The 26,220-nt window shown below is 49.1% G+C and overlaps 2 protein-coding genes across 2 annotated transcripts in view; one reads left to right on the top strand and one right to left on the bottom strand.

Annotated features, from left to right (window-relative positions):
• MARCHF4 (membrane associated ring-CH-type finger 4) overlaps positions 1-4,234 on the top strand; it is a 106,117-nt gene extending 101,883 nt beyond the window's left edge. Inside the window, exon 4 of the mRNA XM_007104075.2 lies at positions 3,867-4,234. Within this exon, the coding sequence (XP_007104137.1) occupies positions 3,867-4,234 (368 nt within the window). The remainder of the gene's footprint in view (positions 1-3,866) is intronic.
• SMARCAL1 (SNF2 related chromatin remodeling annealing helicase 1) overlaps positions 1-26,220 on the bottom strand; it is a 285,071-nt gene that overhangs the window by 136,895 nt on the left and 121,956 nt on the right. The gene's annotated exons all lie outside the window — the stretch shown is intronic.

Genomic DNA, 26,220 nt, shown 5'->3' with positions numbered 1-26,220 from the left:
CTCCTTCCCACCATACCTGTCTCCGCATCTCTGTAGATCAGTGGTCCTTGGAAGAGGTGTTACCATCCCCTAGGGGGCATTTTGCAAATGTATGAGGTTTTTGGTTTGTTTTCTAGAGTGGTTGTGGCCCAGCATTTATATTGAAATTTATATTATCGTGCTATAAAATGACTTCCCCTTTGTTTTTCTTCACATAATCTGTTAGGGCATTATATTAATTAAAAAAAGAAGCCATAGTAGCTTGGATTATTTTGTATGTTTCATTTCAGAACAGAAAAGGGGATATTAAAATATATTTGTTATAATTTGTTATCAAAAGGGGGCCTTCGGTCTGATAGAACTGAGGATGGCTGATGCAGATAATCTATCCAACTCCCTGCCTTCCTCATTATTCCGAAGAACTTTCCCTCCAGCCCACCTCAGCCCCATTCAAGTGGTCACTCCCTGGTGCTCATCATCACCCAGAACCACATCCCTTCAAAATCTAGATTTAAACACCCCACTCTCTGATCATCACCCCCTATGCTTGTAGTTCACGGACTCTAGCAATTCTCCAAATTCATAGAAACCTCTTGGCATTGACCCTATCACTTTCCACTTTTCCATTTTCATTATTCCTTATCCCTTTGTGTTCTTACTTCCCTCCTTCCCGGTCTAGACTCCATGGGCCAGCGTGATATCCACTCCCTTTGCAAACACCCATAATTCTCATGTCCCACTCTCTCTCCTGCCATACTTACCTGGAAAGACAGTCTATGCTAATTAAAACCACCCAACCAATGACTAGACCCACTTTAAATTGTGGCCACTGGTCTCAAATAGGTGCTCAACACTGTCAGATAATTCTACCACCTCTCCCTTGTAAATTCATTCTCTCACTCTGCAAGATAATTATTTTCTACCTTCTCTTCTCCCCACAAATCTTCAGCACTTCCTCCCTTATCCCTTCCCACCTTAGCTGATGACTTCATGGAAGAAAAAGATGCACTTGGATGAGAACTGCCTGATTTTCCCACTATTGCATCTTTCCTCCTCCCTCCTCTGCGCCCACCAAGCTAATTTCATCCTCATCCTCATTTCACTTGAGCTGACCTCTCAACAGCATTTCAAGGAGTTATCACACTCTCTTTCATGAAACATGTCCTTCTCTAGACTTCTGGGTCTCCACACTTGCTAGTCCGGCTTCTACACCATTTATTGCTCCTTCAGAAACTCCTTTCCTGGCTCTGCCTCCACCAAACCTCCATATTACCAGAAGCTTCAGGGCTCTGTCATGGGCCCTCTTCTTTTGTCTGTCTACCTCTTCTCCCAGGAGATCTGGCCCATTCCTAAGGCTTCAGATTCCACCTCTACACTGATGACCTCCATCACCAGGCAAGACCTCTCCCTAAGCTTCAGACGCATATGTCCAACTGCCTACCTAGCCCTTCTATTGAGATTCCTATCAGGTATCTTAAATTTACCATAACCAAAATATAACTATTAATGAATGTAGTAGGCTCAATAATGGTGCCCCAGGACACCCAGGTCCTAATCCCTGTTCATGTTACCTTATATGGCAAAGGGGACTTTGCAGATGTGACTAATCTAAGAATCTTGTAACAGGTAGAGTTTCGTGGATTATTCAGGTGGACCCAATGTAATCAAAGTGTTCTCATAAGAGAAAGAGGGAGATTCAGTGACAGGAGAAGAGTGGGAGATGTGACATCAGAAGAAAAGGGCAGAGGTATACAAGGAAGTGGCAAGGAACACAGGCAACTTCTAAAAGCTGAAAAAAGGCAAGGAAATAGATCCTCCCCTCAAAGCCACCAGAAAAAAAACAGGCCTGCTGACACTTTCACTTTAGCCCAGTGACACTGATTTTTAGACTTCTGATCTTCAGAACGGCAGGAGAATACATCTGCGTGGTTTCAAGCCACTGAATGTGTGGTGATCTGTTACAGCAACAATCGGAAACTAATACGGTGGCTGCCACCACCACACAGATCCACACCCCTGACCCTCATGCCTACCACACCTCAGTCGATGACACCAATACTCATCTAACTGCTGAGGCCAGAAGCTTCAGAGTTGTCCAGAGTTTTCTCTTGACTCACCTCACCTGCCAGCAAGTCTGTCAGCTCTGCCCCCAACATACATCCTGACTCCAGTGGCCTCTCACTTCCTCCACCGCTACACCTTAGTCTAAGCGGCCATCATTGCATCACTACATCACTTCCTCGGTCTTGGGCATCTACTCTTGTCCCTCTTCAGTCTATTGTTTCACAGGAGCCAGGATGGCCTTTCTGAAGGGTATATCAGACCACATCGTCCTCCTATTACAGCCCTTCAGTGGCTTCCCCTTATACTCAAGATAGAATATAAATCCTGTGCCATGCGGCTTCCCTGGTGGCGCGGTGGTTGCGCGTCCGCCTGCCGATGCAGGGGAACCGGGTTCGCGCCCCGGTCTGGGAGGATCCCACATGCCGCGGAGCGGCTAGGCCCGTGAGCCATGGCCGCTGAGCCTGCGCGTCCGGAGCCTGTGCTCCGCAACGGGAGAGGCCACAACAGAGGGAGGCCCGCATACCACACACACACAAAAAAATTCCTGTGCCATGGCCTATAAGGCCTTACCATAGACTGGCCTCTGACCCCCATCTCCCTGCACTGTCCACTCATTCACTCAGTTCCTGCGCCCTGGCCACACTGACCTCCTTTCTGAGCCGGGTGCCTTCCATTCCCACTTCCTGGCCTCTGTGCCTACAGTTCTTACCACTAATGTGCTCTGTCTCCAGACTTTGCATGGATCCCTCCTTCTCATCATTTAAGTCTCAACTCAAGGGAATTCCCTGGTGGTCCAGTGGTTAGGACTCGGCACTTTCATGGCCGTGGCCCAGGTTCAATCCCTGGTCGGGGAACTAAGATCCCACAAGCTGCGTGGCCTGGCCGGAAAAAAAAAGAAAAAGAAAGAAAACGAAAAAAAAAAAGAAATGAAGTCTCAACTCGGATATCACCTCCCTCACAAGCCCTTACTACCGTCTCCATCAAACAGGACTCTCAGTGTCTGCAGGCAGTGGCTATTTCCGCCTGTTTTATCTTCCTCATAGCATATGTCCGTTCCTAAAATAGTCTTATTGGTTTGCTTCCGTGTCTGTCGTGTGTCTCTCTACTAGAATGCCAGCTCTCTGAGGGCAGGGCTCTGCCTGTCCTGCTCACTGCGCTATCCCTAGTGCTTAGCACATAGTAGGCACACAATTAATATTTAGTTTCCTGGTTGTCTGACATAGCTCGTTTCTGACTCTACACTGCCCCTGGCCAATAGAACCATGCCAAAGTTCTCTCTGCCAGCAATGTACGTATATTAGTAGCCCTGGGCTTTTGGTTAAATAGCCAAGAGGTAATCAGTGGAATTTCGGACATTCAGCAGGTATGGAATGACCATAGGATTTCTTTTATGGTACCTTTGAAGGCACAGGATTCAGTCAACATCTGCTAAGCGCCAGGTGTCACAGATACATGGCAGAGGGGGAAAAAGATACATGTATTACGCCTTAAGGGACCATAAATTTGGATTTTGTCAGGCCAAGGAGTAGGAGGGGTAGAGCACAGGCAGGCCAAAGCACTGCATGCAGGTGCCCGACTATGTCATGCCCTCGGTGTGGTGGCCTTCCACATACTTCCAAAGACTCGTTGAGCCTAGAAATGTAAGGATGGCTGCCATGTGGCCCCGAGCTGAAAGGTAGGTTTGAAAAGAACAAATCAAACCAATATAAATCTGGCTTACCCAATGCCTATACTCACTTATAAAGAGAGGGAGACTGGTTTCTCCCGGCAGTGAGCTGCTGTCTCTTACTCGCCTTTGTTTTTCTCTTCTCCTTGCTGCCCAGGCCTCATCATCCATGAGGGACCCTCCGTGTACCGCATCTTTAAACGGTGGCAGGCTGTCAACCAGCAGTGGAAAGTGCTGAACTATGACAAGACGAAAGACCTGGAGGATCAAAAGGCAGGAGGCAGGACCAACGCCCGGACGTCCTCGTCCAGCCAGGCCAACGCGCCCCCCTCCGGAGAGGAGGCTGCGGGCACCCCTGCCCCTGAGGAAGGCCCTGCCCGGGCGGCCGGCCACCCCTCAGGCCCTCTGTCCGATCACCACTGTGCTTACACCATCCTGCACATCTTGAGTCACTTAAGACCTCATGAACAGCGGACCCCCCAGGGCGGCAGCCGGGAGCTGGTCATGAGGGTCACGACGGTGTGAGAGGAGAGACCTGGGAGGGAGCTGTGACCACACACGCACGCACAAGAGCGAGGAGAGGAGGGGCCGGGGAGGGCGCCCCTGACGCCATCTGGGGAGCAGGTGTGGGGAGGCATGGAGGCACCCCAGGGGCCAGAGGGCAGGCGGGGTGGGGGCGGGGCGGGGCTTGAGGGGCCTGGGGGCAGGACTGGAGCTGGAGGGAGGCTGGTGCTGTGAGCGGGTTTCGTGATTTCCAGCCGGTCAATACCATTCTCCAACAAGCACGAGGGAAACCAATACAAACTCAGCAACGAAGTGCAATACATACTGAGCCTAACAAAACGCAACGACAGAGGCACCCAGATGTGCCCCCCTGTGCAAAACACCTGGGAGAAGTGGCGGCTGGGGAGGGCGAAGCTGCGTGTCTGGTGGCGGCGGTGCCCACATGTGCACGTGTGCGAAGGAAAAGCACTTGCAGCCGGCCTTGTTTTACCCTTGAGTTTGCTTTGGTTTCTCCCTGGGCTGTGTTCCGGGGCAGTTGGGGGGAGGGAGAGGGATGGGTGGGAGCTGGCAGGGATGAGATTCCTAGCATTTGCGGCCCCTGGGCTCACCTGGGTGGGCAGAATTCCTGACGCAGGCCTCAGGGGCAGTGGTGCAGGGAGGGAGACGCTGACCTGAGCAGCCAGAGGGAGGGGGGTTTCTTCCTCTTCCAAACCTTCCAAACTGGGAACTCCCAATTTCAGATGGGCTCAAAGAGGGCGTAGGTTTGGAGTAGGGTGTCTTTCTGTGCCCTTGTTACTTTATTTTATGGTGATTTGGCTCAAAGATGTTTACAGGAAACACACACACACACACACACACGCGCACACACACACACAACAATAGTACAGATTTCCCATGGCTATCTCAAGCACAGTCCTGCTGCCGTGGCTTCAGCCTTCAAAGCTGTCAATCCAGGAGTGATTTTCCCAACCACCCAATACCACCCATGGCCAGGACATGCTCAGTGCCACGGCGCCTCCTGGTTTGGCACCTGCTGAGACCCAGGGTCCCCCATGGCAGGGCACCTCCTGCCCAGGGTCTCCCAGGAGAGCTGCTGCAGCCAACGGGAGGAAGTTGGCCGGATGTGCCCCAAGGAGTGGAGTGGAGACCAATCTAAGTATTCCTTGCTGCTCGGGACCCTCCCCCAAGGGCAGTTTGGCTAATCCCTCAGTGCTACCTGCTCCCTGGTCCCTCCCATGCAGCAAGGTGGGCCCAGGGGCCCTGGCAGGGAGCACTGTCCCTTGAGCCCGCCTGCTGGTTCTGGGACCCTGCCAGGGAAGGCCACGGGGTGGTCACCTGCAGAAGGTCACGGGGTTGTCATTGCACAATGGCCGCATCATCCGTGGGTATGAAAGGGACACTGTCAAGTACTTTTTTAAACTAGTTTTTAGGGTTTTTTAAAACTCTCTGTTGTTTGTATTATTCTCTTAAAAGCTTGAAAATAAAATTTCTTTCCCTACCACTAGTGTCCTTTCCCATATGTGAGTTTTTCCTTTCTCTGTCCTGTTTTCCCTCTATGGTATAATTTGCTTTCCCTCTCTCCTGTGTCTACTCCACCCCTAGAGGCTTCTCCCTCACAAGAAATGTTTTCCCCTTTGAGGGTACAGATGGGGCAGGGCCTGTGTGTGTGTGTGTGTGTGTGTGTGTGTGTGAACCTACAGTGAAGCCCTGGGACTCCTGGCCTCTTCTTGTCTTCCTAGCAGGTGAATTCCTTCAAGTCGAAAAGAGGACCAGCTCCCCAACTTTTCCCAGGTTTCGGCCCAGGACTCCTGGAAGCAGGACCCCTAGTGCTGGGAGTAAAGGTGGAGACTTTTCTCCCCATCTGGTCATTTCAGAGAAGTTAAGAGAACCACGGGTGAGGGGCATGTTAGGACCTCATTCCCCTGACAGTTTTCCTTTGAACATCAGAAAACGGCCCCCAGAGCAGGGCCCCGAGAGGGGCCTCAGACATATCACTAGGCAGCAGGCAGGGCTTTCCCTCCCTCCAACCTGACCTGGCCCTCCTTCCTGGGGCCGGCAGCTGGTCAGGCAGCATCCTCAGTGGGATATGCACAGGCTCAGGAAGGTGCCTCCCCTGATGAAACTTACAGTCCAGAGGGTCAGAAAAGACATAAGATTAATGAGAGAGCAAAGGACACATACAAAGAAAACATACAAGTGAAAACCAACAAAACCATACAAATAATTCACGTAGAGTGAAGGTATCTCTTTTTTCTTGTAGTCTAGGAGTGGGCCATTCAGTTTAATTAAATATCTATGTGAGAATTCCCTGGCAGTCCAGTGGTTAGGACTCGGCACTTTCACTGCCGAGGGCCCGGGTTCAACCCATGGTCGGGGAACAAAGATCCCACAAGCCACGCGGCATGGCCAAAATATATACATATAGTTATGAAAAATATAGATGTGTCCAAACATGCATTATCTATTTTCAAAAAAGGATCAGGATGCAACAAAATATTCACATCATCAAAACTATAGTGGCCATTATGTCGTCTTTCTTTGGTGATTCGCCGGGAGCTTCAGAACATTGTGGTCATGCAGGGTCATCATTCAGAATATACTGTATTGAAGAAGAGGTGGTTAATGAAAAGTTCTAATAGGATTCTGGAGTTTGTTGGATCTTCATGATGTGAGCACCAAGAGATCAAGGACCACATCTGTCTTGTTTACCACTATATATCCAGGACCTACAGACCTACAGTAGAGCCTGGCATACAGTAGGTGCTCAATAAATATTTTTGAGTGAATAAGACACTCCTGGAAGAGAATGGAAGGACCCTCCAGCATGCAGGAGACATGCCTCCACTTCTATCAACTTACACTCCAGTTCTCAAGGTCAATCATAGAATAGAAAAGGTCAACTTTGACCTCTCTACCCAACAGGATGGTAAATTCCCTGTGCCTTGGGGAATGGTGCTTTTGGGTACAAAAATGAGCCAGCTGGGTTTTTATATTTTATATGCATCTCTGGGGTTCGAGGTAGACATGCACCCTGACAACCTGAGACCACTGTCCTTTTCCAAATGTGCAAATCATCCTTCATACCGCAAGAAAAGGCCTAGATTTCCTGTAGATTTATCCAACGCAGAGCGGTGAGAAGTAGTCCGGAGAATTCACCTGCACGTCATTCCCAAGTATGGCCCCATGCATGGGACAAGATACCAGCTAACACCTAAAGCTCTTGCTATGTGCCAGGCACCCAATTACATATTTATATGCATCGACATACTTAGTATTCCAACAACTGATGAAGTAGATACCATTATTATCTTCGTTTTACAGATGTGGGCACCAAGGCAAAGAGGTTAAGTCACTATCTCATAATCACCAGCCAGGATTCCATCCCAGGCAACCTGGCAGGACAGGTGTCCACTCCTGCAGGACAACTGGAACCACATAAAGGGAAATCTGGGGCCGGACAATGCAGGGGGCTCATTATGGTAGAGATCTGGTGAAAAATTTTGGAGGTTGGAGACATTGGGACTTAATCATTATAAACGATTTCTGTCCCCTACCAAAAAAATTGAGGGTACCTAACAATTTTTGATATTGATCAGTTAATACACTGGTTGAATGGAAACCGCTATAGTAGAACGTTGCCTTTATCTGGACAGTGGGGAATTCTCAAAGGACAAAAGACACAATTCAACCATATATATATATTTTTTTAATAGTTGGGTTTTTAAAAAATTTTTATTTATTTATTTATTTTATTTTGGGCTGTGTTGGGTCTTCGTAGCTGAACGTGGGCTTTCTCTAGTTGCAGCGAGTGGGAGCTACTCTTCGTTGTGGTGCGTGGGCTTCTCACTGCGGTGGCTTCTCTTTGTTGTGGAGCACGGGCTCTAGGCGCGCGGGCTTCAGTAGTTGTGGCACGCGGGCTCAGTAGTTGTGGCTCAGGCTCTAGAGCACAGGCTCAGTAGTTGTGGCGCACAGGCTTAGTTGCTCCGTGGCACGTGGGATCTTCCCGGACCAGGGCTTGAACCCCCGTCCCCTGCAATGGCAGGCGGATTCTTAACCACTGCACCACCAGGGAAGTTCTCAACCGTATTTTTATGGGCAAAGGGTCAGTTTCCATGAGGAATCACAGAAGCCTTTTCTAGGAAAAAAAAAGTCAAAATTATCCTATTTGGGGACTAGACTTTTGGCCCTGGCTCCAAGTGAGTGGTGTAGAATAGTGGGTTGGGTGAGGGTGAGGTCTAAAAATAGCCCATAAAATTTAGGAGGACCCCACAATTATTACCCCACAAGAGGCCTTGTCCCTGTATACCAAGAATCAAATCTGTAACCATCTTAGAGCACAGAACCACGAAAATCATAGAATTTTTAAGTACCTATGAGATAATATACTGCTGTTTTCTGTTTGTTTTGCCCCATGAGATTCAAAGATAACAGAGAGTAGAGGCATGGTTTGGATACAACAACAACCAATTTCTAAGAGAAATGATGTGCTTTGTAAGCAGAGTTCATTATATTGTGGAGGTGAGAGAGCTGGGGGCAAGATGAGAAACACGTTTTGCATTATTCCTTATCACCTTTTCTCGAATTATCCTGTTAAGTAACAAGCAAACAAGGATGATTTTCACCTGTAAGGGTCTGAGTTTATAGCAGTGATGCAGTGATCCTAAAACCTCCCCTGACCCCTACATATCCACCCACCCTTGTCGGCAGAAAGGCATATGGGAACTGGCAAGCGCTTGGGGTGCCAGAGATGATTAAGTAACACTCCAAGATGACTCTAAGTGGTGAGGATCTGGGACTGGCTTCACCCCAGACCTGAGTCCAGGGTCTGGGCTGCATTGGGTTGGTGCCTAAGCACCCTTGTCCCACCATAGGGTCCTTCTTCTTGCTGCCTCTCCCCCTCCAGCATCCTATCTCCTCCTCACCCAGCCTCTCGTGGGAATAAGAATCCACTGGGCGAAGGCTTTCTTCTTGCCCAAGCCCCAGTCTGATGAGAACTACAGCCCTCAGTGCCCTCCTGAGCCCCGACCGCTGGCCACTGAGGCGAGTCCCTCGTCTTTAAATGAGTGACCCATAACCGTGTACCAAACACCTCCCCAGCACACTCAGTTTTGACCCAAGGGCTCAGCAGATGTTTAGGGAAGAGAAGAAGTTGTGGTTGAGAAGGGTTTAGGGAAGAAAAGAAAAGCAGGCTCACCCTGTGCCCGTGCCTTCTTAATTTTTGAGAGAGAAAAGTCCTGAAAACAGAGCATCCTCAGTGCCCGTGGTGCTGGTTGAAGTCTGGTGCTTTGCTGCCCACCTAAGGCCCTGCCAGCAAGGAAAGGCGTGGTACCTGGGCCAGGTGGCAGCGTGGCACGGAGCACCTCCAGGGCATCCACGATCCTGAGGGGCCCTCTCAGATGGGGAGGGGACAATCTGCTTCTGCATCTGTTACATAAGAACGTGGATGCTCAAGCTCTCCATCTGGTAATACTGCCCTTTTCCCCAGTCACATTGGGGAAATAATAAAAATAGCCAAACATATAGTAGTCTCTATATGCCAAGACTCATCTCAAGCTTTTTATGTATATTAACTCATTTAATGCCCCAAAACAACCCCACAAAGTTGGGAACTACTATTATTTTCATTTTTCTAGTGAGGACACTGAGGCACGGAGAGGTTAAACACGCTGCCAAGGTCATATAGCCGCACACGGCAGCACTAGAATTTATATCTCTGCAGTCTGGTGCCGTATGTTGGGCTGTTAACCACTACATTATACTGCCTCTCAGAAAAGTGAAAATGCATTTAAAAGGCTTATCCTGATTCAAGAGACGTTGGAGAAAAGTGAATGGGTCCTACACCAGTTGGATGTAACCCAGACACCATCTGTGTCACCTGCCCCTCAAAGTTAGCTAAAACCTCTCCATCCCTCATGCCATGGGAAGGTTGATGCCCTCATCAGGGTTTTTAATAATTCAGACAGTAAAATTTTTTTCATCCACTTCCTACTTGAATTTCCAGAATCTCCTGAACACAGGGTTTCCGTTCTCTATCTTACCGCCATCTCTTTATTTTGACTATAGGTTAAGCCCAAATGTTGGACGAAACTCCTCCACCTAAGTCTCCCTCTAACCCAAAGTATTACCACTTACAGTTGTGTATAATATAATTTTACCAGAAATTTTGAAGTAATTTGAAGATTATTCATATAAAAACCTGCAATGAGAAACTGCTATGTGGAAGGTTCTCGCCAGGTAGGTGTCTCAAATATAAACCAGATATAACCATCTTCAAGGATCTCACGCTCTGGTTACTAGACTCTAGTAAGAGGCTCAGCATTTCTTATCAAAAGCTGTTCTCATGAAAGAGCCTGACAAGATTCCCCTTACCAACTGTAAATCAGTAAGTTAACACTATTCCCTCTCCTGTGGAATTTGCATTTTTAAGAGGAGACCATTCCTAAGCAAGAGGAGTAACCCTGTAAGGGGTGGAATTTTAATCATCATCAAACAGGTACAGGGTTGTCTTGAGTTCTTTTAGCCAAAACGATCACAACTGTGTATGTGCATTTGACACACAGACACATACACAGAAACAGAGTGAATGACAAATGCATTCCCTAAAAAGTGACACTGAGTCCAGGCCTCTTGATTGAGCAGCTCTTTGGATTTCCTCAGGAGAACGAAGACACCCAGGTAACAGTGGTGAGAGGCAGGAAAATGTTCATCTCTCTCAGGCCCTCTGGGCTCTGTCATGTCACTTGGTTTGAGCAGCCTCTGTGTCTAGAGGTTGGATATGGGATATCACCTTTTCTGCCCCAGCCAGTGGCCATTCCAAGGGGTGCCTTGTTGAGAAGGGGACCCTCCACACCCTCCAACACAGGCCACTGTATCTCTTCAAAGAAGGGATGTAGAAATTCTGGAGTTGCCCCCACCCTGAGCATGCTAAGCCCACACCTGCCTAGTGAATCATGGTGACTCTATTGTAAGCCCTAGTCCCTCTTGCAAAAGCCTCAAGGCTGAAGCAGTATCTCATGCCATCCACAACTCCTCAAATCATTTTGGTGCACACTTGTTGCTTTTGTCTATCTAGTACACTGAGACACTCTTTCCCATGGGGAACCCATACCATGTGGTTTTGGTAGGGCTGAATCCCTAAAACCACTCCAGCTAGGGGTGGTACTGTGACCCAGGCCTGGATGGCCAAAGTATCTTATTTCTCTGTCCACAGGGATTGGTTCAGAAATGGACATGTGATCAAAACCCATCCAAGTCCTCCGTGGGATTTTCCTATCAGAGCGAGTGGGAAACGCTGTTTCCTTCCACCATGGTTCCTAGCTGGGAGTCAGCGAAAATGAAAGACCTCACTTTCTGCCATGTAGAAAGCATCTATCTATCAGAATAAGGTAAAGTAGAGACATGAAAAGCAAAAAAGCAGGAGAGAGATGGTGCTGATTCTCTCCCAGATCCATGATTGAGCCAGTTTCTCGGCTAGATATCCCAGGACATTTGCCAATAAATTCTATTTTTGCTTGCATTAGTCTAAGCTGGATATGTTTCTTGCAACCAAAAATATCCATCATGAATACAAAGATTTCCATACACCCCATGACAGAACTTTGGGTGAAATCCATGGTGCATTGGTTTGGGGCCAAAAGCACTGGGATGGGTTGCCCCCCTTTCCTGTTGGTTTGGGGCCCAAGTTGGCACAGTGGAAGCATTTGCAACTATTATTCTCCCCTAACTGTCTTCATGAATCTGTTCAAGGTTATCAGTGATTAAACAGGAAGGTAATATGCACAGCCTACATGAGAAGAGTGTTCTTTTAAACAATATCTTTTCAATTTTTTTCTTAAGATTGCATCAGGGGTGACAGTGACAGGACCTAAAATGACAAGTAGACAGACCTTAATCAGAACCCTGATTTAAAGTCCTAGGAATTGGCAGGATCCAGTTATGAGGTCCCAGGACAGAAGCCAGGATACCAAGATTCAGAGCAGAAGGTAAGAGGCAAAGCTGAGAACAAGACCTTGACCCACCAGCCACAGCCAAAGGGCTTCCCGTTCTTCCTAGCACTGACCATGTAAATGGCACGGCCCCATACATATGGGCCACCTGACTGCTGCCGCTATTGTTCTTCTTGGATTAAGTAAACCACCCTGGGCTCCTGACTTTATGTATGGGGACATGTGGAAGCAGCCACAACTCCTCTGGGGGCAAGTCACTTGCTTTTCTGGTCTCTGGATAATCAGTTTTCCTCTCAGGATCTTTGTAATATCAGAAATAATGCATATAAAGTAGGCAGTGAATAAATTACTCCTATTATCATTTTATTGCTCAACAGAGTAATAAGAAAGTTATACCATTACCATGGCATATAAAAAGCAAGGTTAAGTGAAAGCAAAACTGGGTACCTGGCACCAATACTCTGTCTTGTCTGGTTTTCATTCAGCTGCAAGTAACAGATACCAACGAGGGGAGCTGAAACAATTGAGGCTTTGTTCTTCTTCTGCGATGAGACGTCCAGAATAAGTGGCTGTTGGCATCAACCTAGCTGCTCAATAATGCCACCGGTGACCCAGGCTCTTTCTGTCTTTCTGCTCAGGCATCCTTAGTCTGTTGACTTGTCACCGGTGGCTGTGACCTCAGAGTCTCAAGTGGACTATGATAGCTCAAAGCAGGAAAGAAAGAAGGGGTGACCCTGTCACATCCTTCCTTTATATCGGGAAAAACAAAAGCTTTCCCAGAACAACATTTCTATTCTTAGATGCTTCCACGTGTATTTTTTTTTTTTTTTTTTTTTTTGCCAGAAATGTGTCACAGAGCCACCCTTAGCTGCTGGAGGGGCCGGGAAAGTGATTATTTATCTTCTCAGTGCTTCCTGTGGAATGCACCAAGGGAAAAGGAGATGAGAAGGGATGCCGGTTAGGCCAGCGAGGGGCCCCTGCCCCACCCTGTGCGTAGGCAGATAAATTACTGTGCTAGTTTGGAGGGCCATTTCGTAGTATTCTATTAAGTGTAAAGTGCACATATCTTTCAACCCAGGAGTTCTATTTCTTTGGAACTCTCCTAGAGAGACAGTGGCAGATGTCGCCTTCTTTTTTTTTTTTTTGGTTTTTTTGTTTTTGTTTTTTTTTTGTTTTTGGATGTTGCCATCTTAAAGAGCTTGGGAAATGAGGATCAGAGTGGTATCACTGTAATAATGAAGCAAATTGGAAAAAAAAAATGTCTGTCAACATGGGAGTGATGACATGTGAGATACAGAAACCCTGGGATACCACTGGCACCAGAGAGAATGTCATAGACCTGGAAGGACCGACAGGGATGGATCTCAAAGTCATGTTGTTAAACTAAAACACATCATCTGTAGGGCAATCTGCACAATGATCGTATATGTGTGGAAGAACCAAAAAAGAACCCCACCCACATTTCAATTTTAAAACGCCATAGTCCAAAAGAATATGGATGGATACCACCAAACTAATCAGAGCTCTTTCTCTCTGGGAGAGGGTGAAGTTGGGGAATGTGAAGAGGGAATTTCTCTCTGTTTATGTTGTTTGCATTTTAATAAGAAGAATAAACTGATGTTATAGTTGTGTAGTTTAAAAAATATGGTACATATATTGAGTGGAACATTTAAGTGACTATTGTAAACAATTATTCAAATCTTTTTAGAAAATAGGTACCTTGTAGTTGGAGGAAGCCCTACCTCATCTTTCCTGAGAACTTTGCTTTGGAGGAGGGGCTGCCCTGCAGGGGTGTGGAGTAGAGGATTCCTGGGGCTTCCAAGGTTCTGTGTTTCTATGATAAGGACAGTCTGAGAGCCAAGAAATTTGCAGTTGAGAGTTTACTTGCTGTTCTAGGGAGGGCAATGGCAGGGAGAAGGATCTCAAGTTGGATTCTAGGAGTGGCCTCCCCCAAGTTCACTTTGGCCATGGGCCTTCAGACCAGAGGTTTTCTAGGGAAAACTCATGATCTCCCAGAGATCCTGAGTTTTTGCTGCCAGCACACACTCGAGAGAAGCCTGGCTGAGAGGCACCGAGGGCCTCCTGCTGGTCCAGCTCTGCACGTGCCGGAAGAGGCTGCAGGCAAAGCTGGCCAGCACAGAGCCAGCATCATCCAGGTTGCAGGCAGCTGGTCCCTTCCCCTTCTCTCTCCTACTCCTCTTTCCCCACCTTCCAAGTCCTCCCTAGGAGAGGGTTTTCAAGCACAGCCAGAGGATGCCTTCCAACCGCAGACGACGGTGGACGTGTTGTATGATGCCAGCGCGCCCCTCCCCATGCCCACTCGGGCTCCAGCCATCAGGAGCCACTGGGCTCTGATAACAGGAGCCAGTCAGTCCTCTGCCCAGGGTTGTGTCAGCTGGGATAGTCACTGCAGGGTGCCGCTTGTCCAGCCAAACGCCTGAAGCCTCCCGACCGCCAGTCCTGGCCTTGGAGCCTGCCAGATGTGACTGGGTAAAGTCGGTCAAGGAGATTGACAACGTGGAGAATCTGAAAACAAACAAGGTGAGGGCTGCTTTCTGGGCTCTGAGGCAGATGGAGACCCTGGGGAATCAGGCAGAGCAAACAAACAAACATCAAATAAACAAAGCTTTCTTCAGTGGCGATGACACCAACAAAAGAGGAAGTAAAACGAGCGAGGTACTTTCTTTTTGGTGTGTATTTGAATATTTTCATAATAAAATTAACAAAATAGCCCCCATCACATCACCCTTCTGTGCCCTTGTTTATGCAGTCTCCCTGGCCTGAAAGTTTCCTCCTGTCACGCTCCACGCATAAATCTTACAGATCCTACAGGGCACAGTCCAAATGCTACTTTCTCTCAGAAGCCTTCCCTGACGCCTCCTCCTCCACCACTAGTGGAAGCAATCATGCCTTCTTCTGGGTTCTTATGTCCTTTTCTTGCACCATGTTGACAGCAGCTATTCCATTCTCACCTTTAAAATAGTTACATGCATGCTAATTCCACCGACCAGCCTGAGAGTGCTTTAAAGGCGGGGATTCTGATTTGTTAACCTTTCTATCCTCGGTACCTAAGGCGTGATCTAGGATGATGGCAACTAATAAATGAATAACTAGATCAATCGTTCATTCATTTCATAAACCTTATGGTGCATCTGAATATAACAGGCACTGTACTAGGCAGTGATGTTAACAAAACAGATAAGACAGTGAACCCATTGTCTTCATGGAGTTTACAGTCTGGGAGGCCCAGGTAGGCGTACAGACAGATAATGACAGTGAGGAGTCATTGGTGCCATCAGGAAAAGTACATCCAAGGCAGAGGGAAGGATATGAAGGAGACAGTGTTCAACTCTACCTGAGGGAAGTTAGGAAAGTCTTCACGAAAGAGGTGATGCTAACTTGGTACATTAGTTCAGGCCCACGCAAAGGGAAGACTAGATATGCAGGAGATTTGCTGGTGGAGGGAGCAGAGGAGGCAGAAGAGTCCTCAGACCACAGTGTGGCCTGACACCTGTGGGAAAGCAGGAACGGGCAGGAAGAGGCTCACACTGCAGGGCAGTTACAAGAAGTGTTTTGCCAGACCAGTGGGGAGTCCTTGAGCCAAAGCTGCCATTGCAGGAATCTCAGATCTTGTTGGATGGGGCTGCCTCCGTGACCCACCGTGCCCAGTTGCTGGCTGGGAGCAGCCCACAAGAATCATGGCCTCAGCAGGAACGTGGCGGCGCATCCAGCAGGACAGCAGCTGGAGGCGTCATCAATTATGCTCCCTGCAGCAGGAGATATGAGGGCACATTTTCTCGGTCTTTATGCTTAAGTAAGTATCAGCAGCCATGTAGGTGAGGGAATGTGGGAGAAGACAAAAGGGAAGATGTTCCAGGATGAGGAACGTGCATAAGCATAGACACCAAAGCATGAAGCAACGGGGCTCATTGGTGGCCTGTAATAGTTGGGCGTGAATGGAATGTAGGCTGGGGTGTGGGGAGGCATAATGCAGCAAGAGGTGAGGCGGACTGGTTGCAGTGGCCCCATCCTGGGGGGGTATTACATGTGAGCAGTGGGGAGCTGTGGAAGATTGGGGGTGGTATTAGAGCAGATCTGGGCTTGGAAAGAGGCTCTGGTGGTCACACAGAGGAGGGCTCAGAGGGAGGTGGGCCAGACAGGAGGCCCTAGCAAGCACTGCAGAGCAACACACTGAGGATGGACTAAAGCAGCAGAGGTAGAAAAGGAGAGGAAGAGAGAGAGGAATGCATGGAAGGATGGATGAACGCAGAAACGAGCGAGTGAATGCAGGTGGTCGGATGCAAACCAGCTGTGCCCTCTCAAGGACAGCTCGTTGTATCCAAAGCCCCGAATTCCGTTCTCTGTGCAGATAGAAATAAAGCAGCTATTGTAACGCTTTCCTGCTGAAGAATTTCCATCACGTGGAAATATGCCCGGATTCATTACCAAGGGACAAGTCTCTCTCCAAGGTCCTGCTCTGCAGAAACACACTATCGCCTGCCACCCCAGCCCAGGCTCGTCTCAGGCAGGCATGAATGCGACTCTGTGCCCAGTTGGAGCCCGGATCCCTGGGAGGAGGCCAGGCTGTCCTTTTTCACTCCATTCATTTTCAGGGCCAGACGGTGTTTGCCTCGTTGACTTTCACTGCTGATGGCATCTTGTTTGCTGGGTTTTCACAGGTTGCTTCCTTTCCTTTACTTCAATTCATTCTCCCACTTGGCCCACTTTTGCGTCCTGTGTCATGTTCATCACGATGGCAGGGAGACACCTGGAGCTCTCAGCAGGTGGACGTTTCCAGGGAGCTGGCCAAACCCAGTTCCTACAGCCCAGCACCTACCCCCACCCAACTCCGGCTTTGCGAAAACATCACGGTGGGAGCCCTGAGAACGGTAAACTCGGTTTCATTGAAAAAAAGGATGATTTCTGGTCCAATCTACTTCCGTCTTCCCAATCTCTCTGTTACCATCTTGCATAAGGACTAAGTCTAAGAAGCAACTTCAAGATGGTCCTCATCCAGGTGTTCTACAGGGAAACCAGCAAGGACGGTCAGCTCGTCCACCGCTCACGCCACGCCTCCTGGCCTCAGGGTCTACCCCCAAATCAAAAGGCTCCATCCTTCCCTTCCAGTCAGACAACACCCTCTTTCACCTTTAAAATTCAGTTCTACTTTCTGCTAGAAGCAATGTTTCCAGCAGTCTCTGTTCCTTACGTCGGCAGCCTTGCCCAGGTGCGGCTAATTGTTGACTTGCTTTGGTCTGAGTTCCCTTGAACGTTAGGTGTTTCTATCTTCTTCACCTTCTCAGGTCCTCAAGAGTGAGAGTGAAGGCTTGTTCCTCCGCTGGGGCCTCCAAGCACCTGGGCAATGGCTTGCTGTCGGCGGGCAGCTGGACAACGCCAGTGCATGAGACTTGCAAGGCCCGGCTTCCGGTTTGGCTCTGGCTGCGCGGTGAGTCCTCAGGCCAGCACTCCCTGTCCACTCAGTGGAAAGACCAGCTTCTGCTCACCCGTAAGCCTTATCAGGGCCTGGGGACAATAAGTGTAACCTGTAAAGTACTCTGAGGTCCTAGGAAGAAATAGGACAGAGAGACTCGCAGCCATTAGCAGAAAGTGATCAACACTGGAAAAAACATCCAGGTTTACGTTTGTCTTACATTTTCATCGCTCTCGTATACCCTGGTCCTTCTTATTTGGCTCTGCCACTCGCCTTCGGCCCTCCTCCCCGCGAGTGTTGATGACATTATGTAACTACCTCACGTTTGGATTTAATTGACTCTAAGTGTATCGTCCACCATCTTTCACTGACAAACACATGGTTCCCTGGGCCCCGACTCTGCACTTTGGTGGTGGTGGGAGTGGTGTGTATGTGTGTGTGTGTAACTGAGAAACAACTCAGCAAGTGCCAACTGGCAGCCTCTCTGGATCAATAATATTAACGATTTCAGAGACTTCCAAAGAGATATTGCCAACTCTTTCGGCTTTTTTCAATACTATTATCACTATTACAAGGACACCCCAAGGCCCTTTTACTTAAAGACATGGCGCAGTGCCCCAAATGAGAGTAATGTTGAGTACTGTCTCCAAAGGCTGCAACCTCAATGTTTCCTAGAGGGGTGGGTGCTTGGAGCTAAGCTTGACCTTAATTTTGCGGTTAAGGTTTCAGTGGGAGGGATGGCATGGTCTCCTGAGAGCTCGTTTTTCACTAGTTATCCACGTGACCACTTACTCTGCGTTACCCTGAGAATTTCCACCTGCCTAAACATGTCTTACAAGAAGATATGTTTATAAAAATCTAGGGTTTCACCGGCAAAACAAGGTAGTGTTTAAGCACCTATGCCCAGGAACAGACATTTCGGTTCCACTCTTTGCTCTGTCATTTACTGGGGGTTTGTCCTTCACAAGGCCCTCCTCTCCCGGGGTCTTCATCCCCTGTTACGTGGGGTGCAGGGGCTGGAGGGTTGTCTAATGATGATTGATAGCTGAGAGTCTGTGGTGGGCATTCAGTGTAGGGGGAGGGGATCCACAGAGAGGGCATATGGCTCAGGCGAGAAGACAAAGGTCTGAGAAATCTATGGAAATCATTCATTCATTTATCCATCCATTCATTCATTCACATTCATTCATTCAACATACATTTCTTGAGGGCCTGCTCTGGGTCAGGCATTATTCTAGGTTCCAGACCAATGCGGTCCAACAGGAATTTAACGTAAGCCATACATGGGATTTTAAACTTTCTAGTAGCCACGTTAAAATGAGGAAATAAGTGAAATTAATTTTTCGGATACGTTTTAGTCAGCCCAGCATATCCAAGGTATTACCATTACAACATGAGATCAATATGTAAAGCACTAATGAGATATTGTATGTTTTTGTTTTTATCCAGAGACTTTGAAGCCCTGTGTATGTTACTCTTATGGTACATCTCAAGTACTGGCTACGGAGCCTGCGACATGTGGAGACTTGGGCTTGGGAACAGCAGTGACAGCTCATGTTTTTTGGGTTCTCATTAGGAGAGAGGCATCGTGCTAAGCATTTCCATACATTAAATAAGTCTGTCCTGTGGCACAGCTGATAGGTATTGCTTTACATTTACTTCACAGAGATGAGGAAATGGAGGCCCAGAAACTATAAGTTGATCCAAACCATATGGCTGCTGAGTGGTGAGCCAAGGAACACGGTCTGTCCGACTCCGCGTACTTAGGCGTGTATTTACAATCCCATTTACCGTGTCCCTTTGGGGCAGTTGGCCCGTGTGAATCTGTTAACACCATGCGGTTACTTCTTAGTTCTCAGGGCTGTGGTGAGGGATGCAATGAAGCTGTTGTGACCTGTACGAACTGCTTGCTCTGCCTCACCCAGGACACCAAGAAAGGTCACATCCTTTAGATTCCTCCAGTTTAGATAAAAGCCACCCATTAAGCTAATCAGTAGGAATTCAGTGTCACCCTTTTGGGATCCTCCCTGTCCCTGGGACTTACAGAGTCCTCAAAGGGGCTCCGCAGCCACCTGCCACTGTCCCATGCGCCACGCAGGGCCATGTAGAGTGCTGGGCCTCTCCCAGCTGGAGCTGTTGGTTCACGATGAAGTTGACCTGAGGTAACACCACAGGACTCCGCCCTCCACAGTGCATTCCTCAAGCCACAACCCAGGGGCAGCAAGTGAACCTAAAATCTCAGACTTTGGAGCCCACATTAAAAAATCAGGATATTTCACAGAAAACTATAGAGCTTCTCTCAGAAAACCCCACAAAACCCAAGTATGATGACCCTCGGTCCATATACCCACATGGCTACTTCTGTGTGGGTTCCTTTAGAGGAGGCATTTGCTACCGTTGCCAACGGTCCTTACCACTCCCTGCTGTCCCTGGCACGAAAGAAGATTAAAATTTTCATTTATCATCACACGTTTGCCATCGTTTTTAACGCTGGAGACAATGATCTCTCTGTGCTCATGTCTCTACGAGACAGGCCACACACAGACAGGCTGCGTGTTGTCTAAGGACAGCAGCTTAACTCTTCCTCGCCTGGCATCTTGCAACACCTGCCCAGCTCTCAGGGTCCCTCCTTCAGCCCTACACACAGCCGTTCTCCTCTCTGGAAGCACTGCACTAGGGCAGAGTCAGGCATCCGGCCCTGTAGAACCTGCAAGCTCTAAGCTTCTTTCCAGTTCTGAAAAGCCTTTGAAACACTAAGCGTTCATTTTGTTTTCCCAACGATAGGGTCTGAGCATGTGAACATGCTTCTGAGCAGGCTGAATTTAAAACCTCAGCTGTCCATCTCTCTTTTGCTAGAAGCTGGGGAAACATCAACCATGGCTCACTGGGTTGTCTTTCTCAGGAGAGCATGTTAGTAAAGTGACTAACAGCCCAGATTGGGGAGCCAGGCTACGTAAATCTAAATCTGGCTTTCACCCCTCACTACTTACGTGAACTTGGAAATGTTACTTGGTCTCCCTAGGCCTCGCCTTCCCAAATGGGAATATGTACTGAAGTATGTAGGGTGCTTGTCTCAGCAACCTGGCACAGCTAGTGCCATGGAAGTGACTGCTGCCATTCTGACAAAACACACACCAAGTTAAGTTCTCAGCGGGTCACCCACTGTACCGTTAAATCTGACTGGCGCATAGTAGGCAGAGGAAAACTGTTACTGTTTCCTCTCTTGGTACCATGGCCACAGAGTGCCAACTCTGGGAGAGACTTAACTTCTTTTCGAGTTTCTGATTTCACAGCAGGGACTAAGTGTACTTCATCCTTTTTCTACACCAGGAAGTAATCATGATGATACGCCCCGAGGAAACAGGCCCAATAGGACAGCCCTGTTTACTCCGTTCACCGCTCAGCAAAGAGCGGGATGTGTACCACGGGGCCCAGCAGACACCCCGACCCTTTTCACAGGTGGGGAGGCCCAGGCCTGTTCCCAAGTGTGGACACACGTGAAGATGGGCGGCCTGGCTCCAGCCTAATCACTCCCTCGGAGTTCAGGCTACAGCAGCAGGAGGTGTGGGTACTGGGCAAAGTGTTGTGTCCCCCTCCCCCATACAAACTACAGAGAGAGGAGGGATTCTGCAGAAGAAAACACAAATGCCAACCCAAAGGGCAGGATAAGCACAGCGCGGGGCCAGGGTCAGCTGGACACTGGACACAGGGCAGGCCGCTGTGAGTGACCCAGGCGAGCAGGTTGTAGAAGGAATTTCAGGTGGCCTGGAGACACTGAGAGAATAGGGGTAGGACTCAGGACACTTGGGTTCCAGGCCCTGCTGTGCCGCCAACTAGGCGAGTGACCTTAGTCGAGTCCCCTCAGCTGGTCCTCAGCCTCCTCAGCCAAGGAGGGGACGGACCAGGTATTCTTACTGTCCCTTCTGGCTGTGACACTGTCTGACCACTTTCTGGCCACACTTGTTATGTGTTCTGCCTGTCCCAGTCCTGCCGGCGGGATACTGTGACCCCCCCCAAAGCAAGAACCATGTCTATGATAAGATCCAGGCTCCTATGTCAGGTGCTGCTTAGAACCTCAGACCTCACTGGGCTCAATAAACCATTGTTTTAAAAATAGTGGTAGCTTCCAGGCTGGGCACCCCACATTTATGTATTCATTTATCTATTTTTCCATTAATTCAACAACATTTATTAAACTCTGGTCATGGTGTGGGTACTGGGGAGAATGAACGAGCCAGCCCAGGACATAAAATCCAGCAACTCGCCCATAGGGCATGAGCCTGGACCTCTGAGCACTGCTGTGTCAAAGCATCCTGACGTGCCCCTGCTTAAGGATACCTGCCATGGTGTCACCCTCATTTCACGAGTCAGGTGCAGGGGGTACCAGAGGGCCAGGCCAGCCTCTGGCATCATCTGAAGTGCCATGCTATCAAGGTCCCTTCCATGTTACACCTTCCCGCTCTTGCTAAGGGCCAGTGAATGGTCTGAAACCAAAGCATTCCCAGAGACGTTCCCCAAACTGAATGTATCCTGGGCTTTGGTGTCAGGAGCGTCTATTCTTTTCCCAGAAGCCTGGATGGCCTCCCACTGATGGAGCCTGATAATAAATGAGTTCATTACCCTGGCTGCTGGGGCCCATGACAGCCCATCTGCTGGCATGATTAATTAAAACTTTGACTGGCAATGGAGGTGCCATCTCGGGGCCGGAAAGCAATTAATTGGAGCATCTTCCAGCCCATCATTTCTGATGGATCCTAGAGAGACCGATGCCAGAGACAGAGAGCAGGGTCTTCGTGGGCTGGGCCCTTTGCCTTCCTCTCCTCTGTGTTCCCTGCAGAGTCTCCTTCCCTGTGAAGCCCACTCTAATTAAGCAGAGGAAGAATGATGAACCAGATCCTCAAATACCCCAAGTGAGGTTATCCCCTAAGTTAGATTTCCCTACAGAAGGGTTTTTCTACTCCTCCCAGGAGCAGGGAGTGTTGGGGTTTGAGAGGGTTTCCCCCTCTCTTTTCTTGACCACTGTGCTCAGGCACAGTGAACTCCTCCCACTTCTGTCTCCACGTGGAGACGGTTTCATCACTCTCTCTCTCTCTCTTTGTCCTGCCAGCTGTGTATGAAGCGAGGCTGCTAGGAAAGGCCTCAGGCCCAAGCAGAGCTCTTCCTCCTCTGGACAGCTTGTCATGTGAGACTCACATACTATCAGGAAAGAAGAATGAAGAACGAAGATACAGATGTCCTGGAATCAGGTATGACCTTGAATTAACCCATGTGTATACTTGGTTGCTTCTAGTAGGTGTTTGTGATTCTGGTACTGATGTCGAGATGGCTGGGAGATGAGTTGGGGGTGGGTGTCAGGTTGAGTACCTAACAAGTATGGCTAAGAGAGAGGACGGGCAAGAAACTAGGGTCACCTTGTGGGACGCTGACTCGGTTGGCTTAAGAGTTCAATTTCTGGGGCTTCCCTGGTGGCGCAGTGGTTGAGAGGCCGCCTGGCGCAGTGGTTGAGAGGCCGCCTGCTGATGCAGGGGACACGGGTTCGTGCCCCGGTCCGGGAAGATCCCACATGCCGCATAGCGGCTGGGCCCATGAGCCATGGCCGCTTGGCCTGCGCGTCCGGAGCCTGTGCTCCGCAACGGGAGGGGCCACAACAGTGAGAGGCCCGCGTACCGCAAAAAAAAAAGAGTTCAATTTCTGCTCTCTGCACACATTCACCGTGGGACTGTAAGGAAAAGCCCCCACCCCTCAGCATCTGTTTCTTTTACATGTCCATTTGGAGATTCTTTCTTGACTTACTGTATGGAAATGTGATGACAATCCGGAAAATTTCCTGTGATAAAAGATTTGAACTTCCACAGGGGAGCTTCTATTACCTTGTCTCAAAGCCCCAGTGCCTGCTCCCTGAGCATGTGGACGTGCTGTCTTGGATGTCTGTTTGTTGACGTGTCTAGAACAGTGCCTGGCACACGGTAAGTACTCCATAAATGCTCGTGGAAAACATGAGTGAGAATAGACTAAGAAGTGTCCTTCAAAACTTCATGTAGTCCAGTGTTTTTGAACTTTTTAAAGTCATGGAACCCTCTGATGAAACAGTATCTTACAGGGACTCCCAATAAGGAAAAAAGAGAAGGAGCTTCTCTGGTTCAAGTGTGTATGAACAGAGCCAGGAATCTCTCACCTGCCCACACTCCGAATTTACAAATAAGGAAACTGGAGTAAACGGAGACTACAGACGTGTGGGGCCAGCCCCAGCCCAGGGCCGCCCCCCTCCCAGCCCAGTGCTCTCCCTGTCACTCCGAGGCTACCAGACCACCTGGGGATGGGCCTGAGCTACCCCGCCAGGCCACCCCCCAAGTCTTCTCAACCGGACCAGCCCTACCTTTGTCTGTCATACATGTTAAGCTTCTGTACAGGCTTTCATTTGAGGAAAGTGTTCTAATGTTTAAAGAACAAATTAGCAAATAAAAACCATTGTTGGGGGAATGGAAGAAGGGAGTATTAACAGAGGCAGAGGCTGGTTCTGGGGGAGATTCAGCTTCCTTTTATCATATGACCCTAAAGAAGTCAGAATAGAAGAGGCAGGCACGAGACGTGAACATTCTTCCCTGTGCTTCTTTGGGGCATTATTGTTTCATTCTGTGCAGTAGGGAGGATACTCTTGTTCACTGACTAGGATTTGATTTGGTAGGAGAAAGGGAGAAAAGAGAAAGGGGAGAGGTGAGGAGGGAAAGAGACAAAGAAGAATCCCTACTTTGTCCCTGGTAGACCTGAGATGCATGGAGACCAAATGCCTCCAAGCCACACGGGAAGGAGTGACCAGACAGCCTTTCTGCCAGTGTCCCTAGCCCCCGTCTGGAGCGAAATACTGCCCAGAGGAAGAGGGAGACACCAGGAGATGGTGCCCCAACTTGGCCACATGTGGAATCAGTGAGGGATCTTTAAACACTAGCGATGCCTGGTGCCTGCACTGTGATTTAATCGGCAGGGCCTGGGGCCCGGGTGGCAGGAGTTTTTAAAGCTCCTCTGGTGATTCTAAGGTAGAGCAAAGTTCGGAAGCACTGCACCAGGAGCAGGGGTGGGTAGCCCTGCCTGAAGCCTCCCAGTGAGCAGCGTCTGTGATTCTTACCTCACGTCTCATGAAGTGTGGGTCCCCGGGGACAGGAGCCTGGAGCCAGACAGGACAGAGGTGCAGGGGCATACCTGCATATCTGCATACCTGCATACCTGCTGGCATACCTGCATACCTGCTGGCATACCTGCTGGCATACCTGCAGCCTATAGTTATTCCGCTCCACAGAGTTTCCTGCTCCGTGGGGCACAGGCAAAGTGACACAGACAAGAGCTTTGCAAGCGGCTGCAGAAAACAGGAGGTGCCAAGTTGGAAGCACTTTTCTGAGAAGGGAGAAAAGGTCAGAGAGGGACAAGGCTGAGGCAGCAGGGAGAAGGACAGGTGTGTCAAGGTGGGGCAGTGAGCGGCTGGTGGCTTGCTCTGAGAGGAGGAGAGGGAAGAGGCTGGGGGATGAGCTAACTCAGCCTGACAAGTGGGCCGAAATGGGCAGACAGACACATGCCCTTGACAGTGGGCGCCGATTTTCCAGGAATCTCAGGACCCCAGCGGGAGGGGAGACAGATTCCCACCACTAAATGGCTGTCAGGGGGGTCAGGCTCTGGGCCATCCCTCCTCTCCACCCCCTCGGGGAATGCCCTGGTTTCCATCCTCATTCTCTTTCAGAGGCTATTCCACCAACCTCCCAATGGCTGTCCCTGATCCTCTCCGTCCTCTCTGCCAGAATTACCTTAAAGTGCCCATCCGATTGTATTCTTCCTTTGAAAAATACGGTTCTTCTCACGACAACTGCCCTGACCTATCTTTGCAGTCTGACTGCTTGCCGTTTTCCTATGTTGAAGTCCTCACCCCCAGAACGTGACCTCCTTTGGAAATAGGGTTGTTGCTGATGTAATTACTTCAGATGAGGTCCTACTGGGTAAGGTGGGCTCCTAACCCATTACGACTGGTTCCTCATGAGACGCTGCCCTCGGAAGTGAATATGGTGGCCCAGCAAGGGAACGTGTGCATGTCTGGGTGCACGCTGGGTAAAGGATTATGCCCTGCGTGTGTAACATGTGAGTATACATGTGTAGGTATGTGCTAGAGGGTTTGAATCTGTGTGCACACATATATTATGCATGTAAGGTCAAGGGATGATTTTTGCCTCTCTACCATCACACACACACACACACTATAGCCTTCAGCTCTGAACCTTCCTGAGTCCTCTCGGCTATTGTGCACTCCCCTGCCTCCCTTTGCCGGTGGGTGCAAGGCAGTTTATGAGTGGTGATTAAACCTCTATTAGGTTTCATCTCTACTGATCATCGTAGCCCATGAAAGGCATCTAACCCTGGCGCTGTGGAGGATTAGGGCTCAGGGAGTTGGCAAAAGGGGAGGAAAAGCTTTTTTTTTTTAACATCTTTATTGGAGTATAATTGCTTTACAATGTTGTGTTAGTTTCTGCTGCATAACAAAGTGAGTCAGCTATGCGTATACACATATCCCCATACCCCCTCCCTCTTGCGTCTCCCTCCCACTCTCCCTATCCCACCCCTCTAGGTGGTCACAAAGCACTGAGCTGATC

Source organism: Physeter macrocephalus, chromosome 2 (genome assembly GCF_002837175.3).
Source record: "Physeter macrocephalus isolate SW-GA chromosome 2, ASM283717v5, whole genome shotgun sequence".
NCBI classification, from domain to species: domain Eukaryota; kingdom Metazoa; phylum Chordata; class Mammalia; order Artiodactyla; family Physeteridae; genus Physeter; species Physeter macrocephalus.
The sequence above is the reverse complement of the archived record's forward strand: the minus strand, read 5'-3'. Positions and strand labels throughout refer to the sequence as shown.